The sequence below is a fragment of the Necator americanus genome, chromosome IV (assembly GCF_031761385.1).
Source record: "Necator americanus strain Aroian chromosome IV, whole genome shotgun sequence".
Taxonomy (NCBI): Eukaryota; Metazoa; Nematoda; class Chromadorea; order Rhabditida; family Ancylostomatidae; genus Necator; species Necator americanus.
In genome coordinates, this window is record NC_087374.1 from 5,952,242 (window position 1) to 5,968,983 (window position 16,742).

A 16,742-nucleotide genomic window follows, 5' to 3' on the forward strand; every position below is an offset into this window, starting at 1 on the left:
ATATGATGAAAAATAACTATTGAAAAGCGTGCGGCTCACCGTTCAGTCGAGCTGTCATCAAATTTCAAAAAAATTTCTTTTTTTAAATTAATTAATTAGTTAATTTCAAAAAAGGGACAAATACTCTTTTTCATAGATATTGTGAAGAAATTGTGCTACTCAGGGAAAAAGGCAAAAAGTTTGCGAGTGAGGAATAGGTGTAGTGTAAATGAAATAATACTAATAAAATATAGTAAATATTTCAAAGAAATTCCTGGATGATTTGAGTCAGAATTTGACGTGATTTTGTTCAGCGAATGGCACGATACGCTCGGATTGGGGCTACATTGGCTGAATATATTCGTTGCTCTTTTTTTTTGCGAAATAACTGGTCCTGCAACGAATTTTAGAAGTACGCCTTAGGAACTTAATTCTGCTAATGAAGTGTATTTAGACGTCAACAAACAACAGCGAGCCGTGATTGGCTGAATATGTATGAAAGTAGAGTAATTCCGAGGATACGGTGGTTGCAAAAAAAATTGTGAAAATAATTAAAATTAGCTCTAGAACAACAAGTCACATAGTCGGGTCGTATCTGCTAGTTATTCTCTTCGAAAATTTTTTCCTTATGGATCACCTTTGCCTGGAAGCACCCATTGTTCCCGTGCTGCTCACCTGTTGCTGTACGGTTTTGTCTTCCAGCGGATGCTCCCATTTCTCGACCTTCTTTCCCGGGAACAAAGACTGCCGTCGTTCCGCCTCAGTCATCGGTTTCTGTGATTCTTCCTCTTTTTGACCCGATGGCTCGTATTCCCTAGGATTTAATAGATTAGTACCTAACAGCGTTCTGTAACGATAGATTCAGAAACAGAACCAAAGAGAGGCAACAGGAGGGTATGCAGTGCAAACGGAAAGAAGGGACGACGGATTATAGTGCTTGTGCGGAAGGAGCGAAAGCTAGTGTGCATTTACGAAGTGGGGAAGAACCAAATTTAGTACGATAGTACGATACGAGTACTGTAGTAGCGTTCACAGCTGCTACAGCTATCGTATACGTGGAAAGGTTCGCATGCTTGGTGAGTGATCGGACTGAATGAGGGTTAGTGCTGAAGCATACCTGTTCTTGAGTTTAGATTTGCGCTGTTGAGCGCTAAATGTTCACATTTTTAAATTGAATCTCTTACAATCAACGAATAGGGAACCGTGGGCGAGGATGAGCGATATGTTCACCTCGCCCCGTAGGTGATGGTGCAAAGGGTCATTTGAGGGAGACCGAAAGAAGTGCAACAACTGTGCAATTTGTGAATAGAAAAAAAAATAAACGATAGATTGTGTGCGAATGTAAAAATCTACGGGTTCACGTTGAAGAAATCCATCCGGACACAATGGGAACAAACCTGTGCTTGAGCATCGCTCGGAAGTCCAAACCATTATCTGATGTGACTAATAATTTGATGTCGATTGTATCCGATCCATGCTTATTTTCTATTGTTAAGGTGTAAGGCCCATCATCCTGAAAACAGTTGGTTTAAGATAGATAAATCCGCACTTCTGCATTGCACAGAGTTATTCTAATGTTTCAAAATGAGAAAACTTTCTCATCTATTTCCAAAAACAAAAACTTCAACGACTATTAGATGGATTAGGTGGCAGTTGGCATGGTGGAAGTGTGAGGAAGGCGACTTTTGCGCCGATGGGACAAGATTATTTCAAATAGTAACTGAATTTGTTTGGAACTACTGGGAGTACTAGGAAAATATTAACGGAGTCCATAAAATTCTATAGAATACAGTCCATAGAATTCTGAGAATCCATGAAATATTTGCGAGAATTCTAAGAATCCATGGAATATTCCCGAGAATTCTAAACAAGGTTTCTATCGGCAAAGTCCTTTCTCTCACACTGGATTTATTTTTCGTGGATGTAGATGTGGATGCGGAAATTGTTTTTTTTTTCCATTGGGATTACCACATGTGGGATTATATGAACAACACAATGACCCGATTTGTTGATTTTGACCATTTTTCAATGGGAGCACACGCAAAAAGTTATTCATTAGGTTTGGATTTTTATGGATTTCTCTGTGCTCTACGTAGAGTCGTATAGAGTCTACGTAGAGCACAGAGAAATCCGTAAAAAGTCAAGATTCCTTTAAAGGCATCACCCCACGAATCTGAGGTGGTGCAGATTTCAGGTGGAGTATTCGTATACAGGATGGGAGACTCTGGAGAGGGGAGTGATTCCGTCCATTTCTTCCTAATTGCCATAAAAACGGTCCGGAAGATGCGGCGCGTGCACAAGGCTGGCGCGCTCCAATCGAACTCGTCGTAGAAAATGACGCATCGGAGCGCTCGAAGCCGTATCTTCCGGGCCGTTTTTTACGGCAATTAGGAAGAAATGGATGGAATCACCCTCCTACCCATAATCTACGATACCGTATACGAATACTCCACCTGAAATCCTTACCACCTCAGATTCGTGGGGTGATACCTTTAAGCAGATCAAATTTCAGAAGTTGAAAAATCGGTTTTAGATTGATGTATGAGTTTGCTTTGCTGTTACGTGTTGATATGGAGAGGTGCACGTGCCTATGGGTATGAATAGCGTACAGATATGTGCGAGTAGTACTTTTAACTCGTACAGCAATTTGAGATTGTGATACAGTTGGTACCACAGGTTTTTATTACTCAAGGCAGTTGAAGCTGATATTCGTTGTTATTTCTTAGTGTATTTATCATTTTTCACTATTGATTTATTCGTATTTGTCATTTTTTTCTATTCTTCAATGGTTGGAGTTGATACTCGTCCTAAACTTAGGTCAGGCTACCACGAGAAACAGAAGACCTCAAGAGGAGATTTTGTCCCTCTGACGCCTGTATTTAACAGAAGAGATCATCTATGAAGAACAACACTACTGGGTCTCACTATCCTTGAATTCGATATCCCTGTATAAGGCATTTTCCAGAGCCTGTATTCAATAGAAGTTTCTCCAGATAGATAAACGCGCTCGAGCGAAAAAATGTCCCTTTGTTGTTATCCAATAAAAATCATTCATCCGCGGCCACCACCTATCATGCAACAGAAATACGTTTCCACTCTCTTACAGCACTGGTATTGTTCCTACAACAAACGACTTGGTCCCCCCGCAGCGAAATGTCGTTGCACCGAGTTTGCGTCAGCAAAATATCCAAATAATCTTGGATGACATGGTTGGGAAAAGGAGTCGTTGCTGATGGTTTAGTTCCCACCGTATTTTTCCTCCCAATGACAAATATATTGGGTTCGGGGTCAGGATAATAGAAAACATGGCTACCATATGCCACAAAAAATATTTTCATACTGAAGAAAAATATGATGACAAAAACATGAGGCCGGATAAGGTTGAGGATAATTAATCAGATTCACTGACTATCAACGAACACAGGGTATAGTGACACCGAAAAAAAGATTTTTGAGAATAAATATATGTTACCAGTTTATTTTTATAAGGTTTTGAGCATACTCATGGATCACTTATGGATCACTTGACATATTCATGGATAAAGTGCACGGAAAAAAGATAATACAAGAGAAGGAACAATGAAGAATTTTTTCTGAGATATCTGAGAGAAGTTTCTGAGAGTGCGCCTTTTTTGAGGGATGAGGCATATACACTAGATGTATTTGAGCCGCTCAAAAAATAGTGCTCACTTTAGAGGTTTCGAGTTTCTTGGATGTTCGTTCATCCAGATCAATCATTACATGTTCAATCGATTGGCTGTTAAACAATATGATTATGATAAATCGATTGATCGATCAATCGTTGATGTATTCATGGTCTCTACAGGGTTCTAGGTGGGGTTCTTAAAATGAATCTGCCTTAAGACCAATTTTTCGGATGTTGTTAACAGGAAAATGATAAAATAACCCAAATAAAAACCTTTCTTCAGGCAAACTTCTTTATCTAACCGTAATCTCACCTGTGATCGACATTTAAGCAACGCTAACGATACGGTATTCGTCTCTCCATCGGTCATATGACGGAATCGTCCACCGTTTAAAATTTCACGATTTCCTTTCGCCCAACGTACTGTTGGGACGGGATCACCTTCGATTTTACATTGTAGAACGGCAGTCTCATCTAAAATATGCAGAGTTGAGCTGAGAATTTGACTGCCAAAATCGATTAGTTATTAATCAATAATGATTATGGCAAATCGATTAATCGATCAATCTTTGATGTATTCATGGTCTATGAAGGGTTCTAGGTGCGGTTCTTAAAATGAATTTGCCTTAGGACGATTGAATTGTTCGGATGTTGGTAATAGGAAAATGATAAAATAGCCAAAATAAAATCTTTTCTTCAGGCAAACTTTTTTATCCAACTTCAAAGGAGCTACAGAAATCGTTCCATCTCCGTACAGTTTCTCATTAGAAAATGGGGTTTGTTTTATGATATCGTGTGTGTGTTAGGGGCACATACTCAAGAACTTGCTGCAAATCACATCGATACACTCATCGGGGCGTAGATTTTCAAGAGTCGTTCTCGAAGTGTTTCGCCCACTCCATTACACACACACACACACACTCACAGACACACATACGACCATGCAGCACTAACTTGCACCAAATGAGTTCCTTGAGAAAAAAAAGAAGTTCCAAGTGTTGCTAACGAACCTCATCATTCAACATTTTTTTTGCATCAATATTTACTGCTAAGGTAGCTAAATTTTCTCTTGGACTAAATTGTTGTACGATAAGAATTGAAATGTAACCAGCTAAAGAAATTTTTACACGATTTTTTAGGAGTCAAAAAACATAATTCGATTTAAATTTTATTTACAGCGCACTACAATTATTTATTAATATTCATTTATTATTCATTCATTTACTGATTCAATACAAATAATTTGAATTTGCGTTAAAAAATACAGTAAGATATCAGAGGGGTGAAGCTGGAACTCCTATAGTGAACTCAGTTTTTCGCTCTTTGGTTATTTCTGCTTCTAGGTAATTCTTTGAAAAATATAGAAAAGTGGTAGAGATAAACTATGTTAGGTTGTGTTTGTTTGTTTATTAGGTGTTATTAGTGTTATTGTTGTTGTTGGTTATTATTGGTTGTTTGTTTATTAGATTGTTTATTAGGTTGATACATAAATAAAGGCGTTTCTTCTAAAATTTAAACTCGCGGACAGAAAAAAGAGTTTAGTATTATGTAAAATACTGTTTGAAAGAACATTTCTTTCTCTACAAGTTAGTGTTTCTGGTTTTTTATGCTGATTTAATGTTTTTTTTAAATTTTAGATTAATATTTAGAAAAGTGAACTGTGAGGAGAACTACTAGTGTTCTGAAGTCTATGTGATGTTCTCCTGTAAATCCTAAAACTTCGGTAACGCACTGAGGTATCTATGTAAGGTAAGGACTAAATCAGGTAAAATTGCCGTAATTATGACAAACTCATCTATACCTTGCTGGAGGATGAATGTTTACTGTTTCTCTCTACAAATAACCTCCTTTGGGGATCTGAAACCCTTTGATTGAATAAAAAAAAAAGAACTTATGAGAATGTGGAGATTTGAAGAATCCCGTTCGTTAGAATACTGTAGCAATGAGAAAACACTTATAACCATATATTTACGTCAAGATGGAGAAATTATTAGAATTTTGCAAAGTATTATCCATTTGTGAAGAAAGTAGATCAAATGGCGCCTTCTTTTAGTTTTTTCAAACGAAAGTTATGATTTTTGAGCTATTTTCAAGTTCAAGTTCACCCATAAAAGTTCCTCTAAAATGGAAAACGTTACTTGGAAAAGCTTAAGAATGCCACGTTGGAATCTTCAAAAAATAATCACATTTTTTTAAACTACAATTACAGTTCAGGATCAAATGCACCATTGCACAAAATTGACGATTCACGTTTCCACATTCAATTCCTCCTAATCGTCCTAAAAACGGCGTGGGAAACGGCGTAATTGGCCGTTTTTCCCCACGAGACACGTTAGAACGCACCACCCGTGTACACGCACCACGTCCGCAACGCATGTGTTCTTTAGGACGATTAAGGGGAATTGAGTGTGAACACGCCCACACTCGCATCTCGAACAATGCATTCATTGTCTGTGAGTGACGCCAGCATCGTCAATTTGTTGATACGCTCCCACGAAACGGTTCCAGCGGTTAATTAAACGCTCAACGATGGGATTTGTAGGTATTTACCAGCTAATTAATTGATTTTTAATTTTAATTTACTGACGGATACGTTCCCAGAGGGTGGAGTTTATCAAACATTACTCTGAAACTAAGTTGAGATTTCTCTTTATGTGCAAGATCATTTTTAATCAAAATTCAATATTTTATAAATTTAAAAAAGGAAAACGGCTCGTTATAGAATAAGACTATAAGATTTGCTGTCATTTACGTGATTGAGTGAATGTGTTCTTTCTTTTCTTTTTTTTAACATGTCTCATTCTTCTCTCACCCTCTGCGATCTCTTCGATTTCCTGGAATTTTGTAAACTGAGACAACAATAACTGAAGTGGTAAGGACAATCTCACGGCAAATATTTCGAGTGATCTGTGAAATCATAGAACGAACGTAATTCTAGGAACTGTAGGCTTGGAGTCGAGAGAAAAAAAAAACGTATCATTCACGGAATTGTGCTCGTATGGGAGGAAATAAAGTGTTTAGCTTACTTTCGACGACAGTAACGTTCTCGGGCACTTCGACGATCTTAGGAGGCTTTCCTTTTTGACCTTTCGCGACCAACGGAGTGCAGACTCTTTCCATAATTTCTTGAACTGATTCTCTTCTCATGTCGATACTGCTTCGTCGCTGAAAGGATCGGAATTGATTTTCGGGTCTGAAGCGGTCCTCTTACGAGTTAATGCACTCATCACATGTAAGGCATGCAAAGGGAATTGTTAGCTCACTCATGAAAAGTATGTCGTCATGCAGTAGGATCGTACAGACAGAGTAGCAGGAGGAGAAGCGAGAAGATCAGTCGCTCACGAGTGAATCCCGTCGAATATCGCTGCCTCTGCGTAAGAATGGATCCAGCATAGATCCACGTCTTGAACGTGATTCCATCTCGCTTCCGGAAGCTTCGCTAAGATCATCGTCGTTGGTGACGGGTTTTAGCTTCACTCCTTCTAGACCACTTTCTTTCCCTTGTTTCGCAACTTTTTCAACTTTTTTCAGCTGAACTTGTTGCAAGAAGCTCGCTTTCGCTTCAGCCTGCTGTGCAGGTGGTGCCGGTGATTTTCTGCCGACTTGACGACCTCTCAACAGTTCCTTTGGATCGATCTGAAGCTGTAAAATTCACTCAAAAAATTTGGTGAGCGCCTAAATCCTCACAAAAATGGTAGAGAAAATTTAGAGAAAAAAAACCCGGCATAAAAAGTCAGTGGTTTTAATGAGCAATTCTAAATGAGAGTGAGATTGTTAGTAGTATTCATGCAGGTTGTGAGTGAAAGAGATAGGATATTGTGCGTACTCTGCCAGAAGTGTCAATCTCGCCGGGTCGAGCTGCAATCCCGACTCGTTTTGGCTTATCATCCTGAAAATAAAGGGAAACATGATAGAATGCACAGAGGAGGTGGTGCAGATGGATCTTAGGGAAAAGGAAAGATAGTGGTACGAGGGAAAAACATCGTGAAACACGGACTAACGAAGAAAAGTACACAAATAAGTACAGATAGATGTTACTGTTCCAATGTTAGCGATCTTTTCTGTTGTATTTGTGATCCGTTAGAAGCGGAAACACAACGGCGTGCTGAATTTGTTGCGTTACTCGGGTACGGTTACGGTAGCCTCATGCATCCAATCTTTCCCCTCAAATTCGATGTGATGGATGAATTTTGAAGTGTGTAACTTTTTTTTTGTAAATTATCTGGACATGCAAGTGCTGCAAAGAAATTGTGAGAGAAGAAATCTGAGGATGAGGTTCAGTTTTTCATCAAAGATAACGAAACGTTATCGCAAATAAATTTTTTTCTACTCTAATAGATGTTCCCATCCCAAGACAGCGACGAGATCTTAGAATCCAGAGTCTCACAGGAAATCAGAATCAGCTTGATGGCTGTGTACTGCTACTCAAGGCTTGATTCTGAGATCATGCACTCTGAAACGCGTCAAGGGACAAAAAATCCCAGAAATTACATTCGTGGAAAGGTTAAAGAATCAGTGCAAGGCTACGGTAGGATTATCTAACATGCTGATTTCAGTAATAAAGGATTTTTGTTCCTAAAAAAAGCCTTTCCGAAAGGAACATCGATAAAATACAATGAACATCCTGAATATGTTCAGCGACGACCCATCACCAAATAAAAATCGTTGTTACGCAGAGCTAAGCGCAAAGAAAATAGTCCTAGTCTCAAAGAAAGGGACTTTCAGAATCAAAATTCTCTTGCCAGAGGAAAATGAGGGGAAAATTGAGTAAAATACTGTGGACTACGCGAACAGTGATTTTATCTGGTCATGGCACCGGTGCAGAACAATAATTCGTTCCGGTGTTCATTGTTCCATATATATTTTAAATTCAGTTGAAGAGCTAACATCAAAACACACACACATCCTCAGCGCCACCATTCGGTTCCCTGGTCGTCTTGCTAGCGTTGCTGGACATGCCCTGCTTGCCTGGAGCTGGTCGCAACTTCTTCATCATCGTCGGCATCGATGTGTCTGTTTTATCCTTTCCTTCCGCCTCTGATTTTGATGACTTTATGGAATCATCCACCGATTCTTCCTTCTTTTTCACTGGCTTCAATCTTGACCGTAAAGAACTTGCATCGTCTGATGTGTCGGCTCTGCTATCTACGGTCGATTTTAATTTTTTCTTCACAACTGTAGCACTGTCTTTGGAAGATGTTTCGACCGTAGCGGTAGCGGTTTTTCCGTTCACTTTATTGACTTTAGTGGAAGTTTTCTTTGTCTTAGAGACTTTTTTCACTTCTGTTTGCCCTTGGGGCTCTTTATCCATATCTATAGAAGGGATGCTCGACATTGAATCACTTTTGTCGAGTGATCGAGAGCTTGTCATAAGACTATCCTGACTCATATCATCCTTGATCTGACGGCGAATTGGGCTGGGACGGGCCTGTTTCGCCGAACCGATCAAGACCTTTTGCGAACTCATTCGCTGAAATCACATTGAGTTAGTACACAACAGATAAAAAGGACAACGACGACAACAACAAAATTATGCGATGATGATGGACCTGTTCTTGGAGAGGAAGTCCTTCTGACGTACTCACTTCTTCACGAATCCTCGACTTTAACTAAAACACAGCATACTGACATCAGGACATTTGTTATATGAACGGGACAGTGTAAAAAACTTAGGCTTAGGTCGTTTCAGATGAAAAACATCTGTATCATGAAGAAGATATTTAATTATAAACATAGAGGACAATTATGACGCTCAGTCAATTAAGAAATCAGAGAATAACTTGTAATGTAAGTGATATAAAAATAATTTCACAATTTTGCTCTTCTAAAAGCCAGCTGAAATAAATTTTCGTGCGGAAATAACGGAAAAATCTGGAAAAATAATGGAAGGGTATGTCTGCGGTAGCTGCTGACTAAAAAAAAGAAATAGCGAGCATTAACTAGTTTTTTTTAGCATTCAATTTCATTTTACCATGAAAAGAGAAAAGAAAAAGTGGGGAACGTTGAAGAGGGAAGTTCTTTAGGCGAATGTTTGAAATTTTGAAATTCTGAGAGGGTCCCATGAACAACTAGAACTATAGTTTAAGCCCGGCTGATCTACGTTGTTTACTTCGAAACTGAATGCAGCTATGGGTCAAAGTACGAGGTGTGAGGGAACACTAGCCCATATTTAGAATGTCTCTATACAATTTTTGAAGGTAATTAATTAACATTACAGTAACCCTGTTCCCTATGGTAAATCAATGACTCAGTAACAACGAAAAGCGTTTACTAAAGACGTTACACTTCGTTCAACCTTAGCAATTTAGAGGTGTTATGCTATCGGACAAAATTTAAGGGCATTTATGAAGTGATGAATTCCTTCAATGTGTTTTTTCACACAAAAGAGTCCAGAATTCAGCATCAAAATACAGGGAAAAGAACATAAGGAAAAAAATCTGATGTCAAGATCTCAAAGCAGCATCGGATCGTAGGTTGAATAACAAGATCAAACCCAAGGGGCAGCAAAGAAGGATCTCCTTCCGTTGAGAGATCTCCGTCTTTTTATTTCTCAGGATTTTTTTGGTTTTTTCAAACTGAATAGAAAGCGCCAGAATTACAGCATAGCAGTTTCTCAAGTCCTATTTTTTTACTTATAAATTTTGCGAAACGAAAATTGCAAAAAAAAAGTGAGCAGAATAGTTGTAATAGTAGAATAAGTATAGTGGAACACAAGTTTATATAGAAGTTTGCTTCTAAGTAAGTACTGTAGTCTCAGTAACAGATAAATATCCAAGGAACAACGAAAACGAACACAGTACACGGACAAGGATGCACACAATAATGAGACAGTATCTGTATATTTACAGACGAGAGTTAGAGACATAAAACTGTTCGGGACGACGAAGACGAAGAATACTCGACTCGGACGAGGTTCCACCGGGGCACTCGACGGCGGCCGCCCGAGTTTTTGAAACTCCTCACGTATCACGCAAACAACAACCCCCGCATCCAAACACATTTTCGGCTGCACAAGCTCGGAAAAGCGCACACGTACCTCGGATGGACGCTTGCGGGTTTTCGCTCCGGAGAACGAGGGCAGTTCCGAGATCGATTCGGTGATCTCGTCCTCGCTTTCGTCGCCAAGTAGTTCCCGACGTCGTTCCTCAGGGATTACCAGTCCTGATGACGGAATATCATCAGCTTGTGATTCCTGAAATTAAGTAAGTCACTTCGTGCTCACTCACTCTCTCTCTCTAAAAAGAATTTTGCTTGGTTTCTATTGGTTTGTTTCCGGATAAAAAAAGTTTTCTTTTTTTTGCTAGCATTTTCAGAAGGCATCTTTCAGAGAACTCGCTTTCACCCGCACCTCGACCATCCAGGAAAACCTGCAAGAGATGCTCAGTCCCTGGTGACAGAAGTTTTTAACGTTCAGCTTCTACGAGTTCTGATAATTTCATAATTTATTTGCTTTTTTGCGGAATTTTTAAAGTGCTACCGGCTGCGATATGAAATGCTTCAACCAAAAATTGACAAACGAAAAGTTCGATCATCGAGAGCTAAGCAAATATCAAACAAGTAGGCAGCAACGTTCGCGCTTTCAAGGATGGTCGCGTGATTATCGCTTTCCGGAGCTTCGTGAGCTCAGCTCAGTTGCTGCTGCCGCTGCTGCTCCTCTGGATCTAGCGTCTGTAGATCTGCTAACACGGATTATTAGGAACCGCAAAGGTCAGCTGCAGTGACTCAAGCTGAGTCTCTGCCGAGTGATCACTGTTCAACAGCTAACGAATCCCCCGGGGGTTCTGTTGGATTTACTCGAATGTTCTCTCGGAAAATAATGTAGCGCTATGAGGAACGAGGATGAGAGCGATGGTTGGAGCCGAGCTGATGTCGGTGATGCTTCCGGTGCTATCCGATATTTGCTCATCCAATCCATCCTTCGCTCCACTATCTCTCTCCCTCTCGCCCTCAAGTTCCCGCAATTTTTCCGCCTCACCGAACGAGATCGTTCATAAACCGGTAGATCAATGGAACGACCTCCTCGTGTTAGCTGCGTTCCTGATGGAGAACGCTGAGTGTACGAATCCATGGGTTCGCATTGAAAACACATGTCTGTTTATCTCTGCTGATCCTTGAGTGGTGGAGAATGGGATATTTCCGCAAAACAGAACACTTTCCTACTTTAATCCAATGGAAGGGATAAAATAAACAATTCTTTTTGATCTTCGTCACATTTTTATCTTCCTGGTCTAGAAAGAAGATCAACCAATCGTTAGTAATGTAGCGCTATTTTTCAACGACATTAGGTTAATGCAAAATTTTGAGCTGTTTTTTTTCGATCAAGAAATTTTCCAGAAATAGTTTGGATCTGTGGGGAACCATGCAGTGCATCCTACTCTACAGGGATTGACGGTTTTTCCGGAAAGAACTTCCTTGCTAAAAAAAAACTGCTCAGAAATGGTTCTTCTGTTTGATAAAGGGAATTTTGATATGATCTACATCCGTTGATCTACGCGATCTGCTCGGAGGATCGTCTAAACCGTCCCAAACTACACGGATCCCAATCAATAACTAGGAATTAGCCTGTTGGAGTAAACCCCACTAAAAAAAGCCGCGGAATTTGTTTCAAAATAAAAAAAAAGACTTAAATAGCTGCAAAATTACGTGAACCTACGCAGAACCCTATAAACATGTTTTAAGAAGTTTATAAAACATGAGATTATGGGAATTTCTCGTGAAAATTCAACGATTTACATTTTTCCTTGAGATTTTGTGGATACAGAGACAGTCTTACTTACTTTTGGTGGTACCACCGTAAACGCTATGAGCTCGCCTTCTCCATGATATGGTTCACAGAAATCAATAATCGTGGTGTGAAAAACCTTCTTAACATATCCGTTAGGGAGTTCTCTTAGAATAAAATTATGAATTTGAGAATAATGAAGGCTTTCTGAATCATCTTCGCTTTCGCTGTTCGTCAGTGGATTCGTCGTAGAATTCGGTGTTTGTGGTTCTTCTCGACTTCTTCTTACCGTATAACGAACCATTTTTTTTCCTCTCTAACTCATTCCTGAAGAAATATCACACACACAGACAGATCTATGTGTTTACGTGCGAGCGTAGAACGAATGTACTTCTTGGATCTCGAATGAATTGTGAGGCGTTGAAGAGAGAGAAACATGATATTATTGTGAGTTTCGAGGATTCCTCAGCAAAACACGGATAAAGTTCTACACGGTAAGCTAGTTACACAGCTATTCACATAGTATAAAAGCAACCGTGTGACGCGTGTGTTGACGACAAAAAAAAGTGAGTATGTATTGTATGTGCCGCGAACAAGAGCCGTTCTCGAGAGAGCTGCCAACAAACACGGTATGTTCAAGGATTTCTACGCGTTTACTCCGTCACGGACACACTCACGGACACACACAAATTGTAACTGTCTGTTAAACCTGGGAAATAAACCCACAACTGAATGAATGAACGAACGAACAAACCTCATCTGGATCTGGTCGAAGAACTTTCTGTTTTGGAAGTTCATCGAGTGTTTTCTAAATGACATGATGATAAATTCAGGAACGGTGAACACAAATCTTCGCTACAAATAACGAGTACTCACCTCTGGCTTTGGACTTTTCGCTCTGCGTGCCTGAAGAGAAAAAAAAAAACATCAACATTTACTTATTAGACCACTTATTAGACGACTTTTTATTTATTTATTATTAAATAAACACCTAGTGAAGTTGATTACAAAGCAATATTTTATGTAAATATCTAAAAATCTGTCCTTCGTTCTTAATTCAGGATTAAATCTATGTTTGAAGTGCGATTGCGACAAGAAAAATGAATTTATAAAATTTTTTTCTTCAATTTTTGCGTGTTACGTTCTTTCTTTCTCTTGTAAACAAACGTTTCTCTAGTAAACATTTAACCTCTTGTAAACATCTTCAGAGATATTTACTTACATATGCGTTGTGTGTTTTGCACATGGTATTTAAAGGAATCACCCCATCCAGGAATCTGAGGTGGTACGGATTTCAGGTGGAGTATTCGATCGTAGGTTAAGGAGATGGGCGTGTTTCCATCCATTTCTTCCTAATTGCCGTAAAAAACGGCCCGGAAGATACGGCTTTGGGCGTTCCGGCTCGCTATTTTCTACAACGAGTTCGATTGGAGCGCGCCAGCCGCGTGTACGCGCCGCATCTTCCGGGCCGTTTTTTTTGCGCCAATTAGGAAGAAATGGACGGAATCACCCACCTCTTCATGATCTACGATCCCGTATACGAATATTCCACCTGAAATCCGTACCACCTCAGATTCGTGGGATGATACCTTTAAAGCAACCACAGAGAATACCTGCGGAACAGATAATATTTCAGAAATTTTGCAAATTGTTTGGAAAGGCTTAAAGAAAGCATCAGGAAGTTTCCAATGTTTGGTTCTCTGCAACAGAAAGCGCGGTTCAGTATCTGATTTGTAAGTAGAAGTAGAAAAAAAAAGAAAACACCACATGCAAATCCTGATTTTAGGAATCTGAGACCACGGGAACAACGGGTTCCTTAGTTTACTCGACGAATCAACTCTTTACACTGCGCCTACGTGGTGAAAGGAAAGCGTATTGAATTGACTTCATCGGGTGTAAAGAGTTGCTTTGTCAACTAAACTGATCACTATCTGCTATTGGTTAACATGAGAAACTTCGGCAGAACGCAGTCATCAGTAATGGCGTGCTTAGTATTGTAGGATGGATAATAATTGCTGGTAAGTTTAGGGCTAAATTTATTAGGAAAAAGTTAGGGATTTCATTCTCGACAAAACTTATTTTTCTTACACTTACTTTTCTTATTTCTCCTCTTCTCATCACTTCTTAAAAATCCTGATTTCTGTGTATTTTTTGTATTCAGAAATGAGCCAGAATTCGTGGAAAACGTTAATTACTTTTAAAAATTTAAAAAATTACTGCATAATTCTAGATACGGCTTAATTTGCGAAAATATTAGTTTTTCAAAAATTCCTAACGCTTGAGATCTAAAAAGACTGTTTTTGAAATTATTTCGTATTTGAATGTACGGAACAAAGAGAAGCTTCCAAACATAACCAACAGTCGAAATTTTGTGGCAAAAAACTCACAGCTTACCGAGATGTAAGGCAAAATCCATGAATAACACAAATATTAAAAAATCCTCCGCGACCAAGTAAAGTCAATCTTTCAGTGGATATTCTAGTTTCTTACTATCTACTTACCATCACTATTAGAACACCATAGATTCAAATAGTAGAGGAGTCATAAATTCTAACGGTAGTATCAATGTGCCCTAATAAAAAAATTTATGATTTTTATGGTATTTCTTTGAACGGACAACAATCCATCCTTATGCTAACAGAAAGACTCATATACCACTAGGATCTACTGGTTCGGCTTGGAAGAAATAACTCACAGGACTTTTACTTTTACTCCTCTTTTTCGTCTCAGGAGCTAACGATTGAGAAATACTGGTCTCCTCATCGGATTCTTTCGGAACTGCTAACGATTGTTTCTTCTCCGGTGGCTGTTTTTCCATTGGCGGTTCGGGAATACTACGTTTTCGTGGGGTTTCTTCTTCTTCTGGAAGGAAATAAAATTTCTCAACGGAAACTTTTTTAAAAGTTTTTTTACTAAAATCATTCTATCATATGAATATAATATGCTAAAAAAACCCTGTCCTTTTATAAAATTTGTGAAAAGCGAAAAATGCGAAATTATAAATTAACGAAAATAAAAGTGGAAAATAAAATAATTAATGATAAAAATGCGAAATTCTAATGAGCTCCATTCTTCTTTGTTTTTATGAAAGTTATGGCACAATTATGGATATTTTTTTTCAAATAGAAAAACAGATAAATAAGTTAGAAAGTATTACGGTAGAACCGTTCCTTACCTGAGGCTTCCATTTTTACTATGGCGCTACTCTGACTTTCACCGTACTCGCAAACGGCTTGACATTTATAGAGTCCAGTCTTCTCTTCGGTCAAATCACTCACTGTTAGACGAGCGTTGACTCCATCAAATGTGGCACGGTAGTCATTATTCATTGTTATCTTCTCTCCATCCCTGAATATGATGGATATCTTCAATGTTTTTTTTTTTGTTTTTTGTTTTTTTTCCTTGAAAACGACACTGTAACCCTACAAAAATCATTCTGGAATGACACATTCCTGTAGAAAATATGTAAGTTTTTAACTGAGTTAGATGTTTTTATTAGCTTCTATATCATTGATTTATTATTATTTATTTTTATTATATTATTATTTTATTATATCGTTATATTATTTATTTCTTATTTATTGCTTTCGTCAAACCCACACCTCAGTTACCAAGGCTGATGAGATTTTTCCACCTTGCTGATGTGCTCCTGAATTTCCGCATAGAGGAAGGAGATAAGGTGTACAAGGTGTTCTCACAAGGTACCAGGAGTAAACACAAGATCCAGGAGGAGTTCCAGAAGCATCGGAAAAGTGCTTAGAAAATGTGATCGCCTAACACCTATCTAGTGTTCTGATTTATTCCGGAAATTTCTTACTAAAATTATTTTAAGAAACAGCAAACAGTCCAAGTTTCTACGCCAATGTCTGTAATTTTTACATCGTCTAAAAAATTTTACGAAGAGAGCAGTGCTGCTCTCGTTTCTACAATCTCTTGTTCTCTTCAAAAGTTTCTAGCTCATAAGAAAGAACAGTGCGATTCTGACACCATATAATAATTACTGTTATTGTTATTATTACTACTGTTATTTATTTTTATTATATTATGTTATTGTTTATTTATTTATTTTTATTACATTTTTTCTTATTATTACTACTATTCTTTTAGTTATTACGTTCGATGTGGACCCCTAGAAAAAAAAGGACCAGAAAAAAGAAATACAGTCGTTGGAGTATCGTTTAAAATTTGCTTCCAGCATTCACAAAATTTTTACTCCTAAAAAAAAACTACTCCTACTACTAAAAAAGAAGTAATTTTTCTTTTTACTCCTAAAAAAGAGTTTTTTTACTTTTTTACTTTTACTTTTTTTTACTCCTAAAAAAGAACTAATTTTTATTATTTTTCTTTCTTTCACAAGGATCTAGGTGCTCATAAAGACCACCCAGATTCTTGCCG

The 16,742-nt window shown here is 38.4% G+C and overlaps 1 protein-coding gene across 4 annotated transcripts in view; it reads right to left on the bottom strand.

The window, feature by feature from the left end:
- Positions 1-16,742, bottom strand: part of RB195_000476 (uncharacterized protein) — a gene marked incomplete at both ends in the record, with an annotated part of 60,124 nt that overhangs the window by 30,392 nt on the left and 12,990 nt on the right. For 2 of the 4 annotated variants that reach the window (XM_064196848.1, XM_064196850.1), the window contains 12 exons: positions 655-793; positions 1,097-1,129; positions 1,377-1,492; positions 3,939-4,099; positions 6,652-6,790; positions 6,968-7,261; positions 7,452-7,514; positions 10,662-10,817; positions 13,102-13,155; positions 13,224-13,253; positions 15,043-15,209; positions 15,523-15,695. In XM_064196848.1, coding sequence (XP_064052729.1) covers positions 655-793; positions 1,097-1,129; positions 1,377-1,492; positions 3,939-4,099; positions 6,652-6,790; positions 6,968-7,261; positions 7,452-7,514; positions 10,662-10,817; positions 13,102-13,155; positions 13,224-13,253; positions 15,043-15,209; positions 15,523-15,695 — 1,525 coding nt within the window. Of the gene's footprint in view, positions 1-654; positions 794-1,096; positions 1,130-1,376; positions 1,493-3,938; positions 4,100-6,651; positions 6,791-6,967; positions 7,262-7,451; positions 7,515-8,528; positions 9,096-10,661; positions 10,818-13,101; positions 13,156-13,223; positions 13,254-15,042; positions 15,210-15,522; positions 15,696-16,742 lie in introns of all 4 variants that reach the window. The other 2 variants (XM_064196847.1, XM_064196849.1) reach the window with 2 other exon arrangements.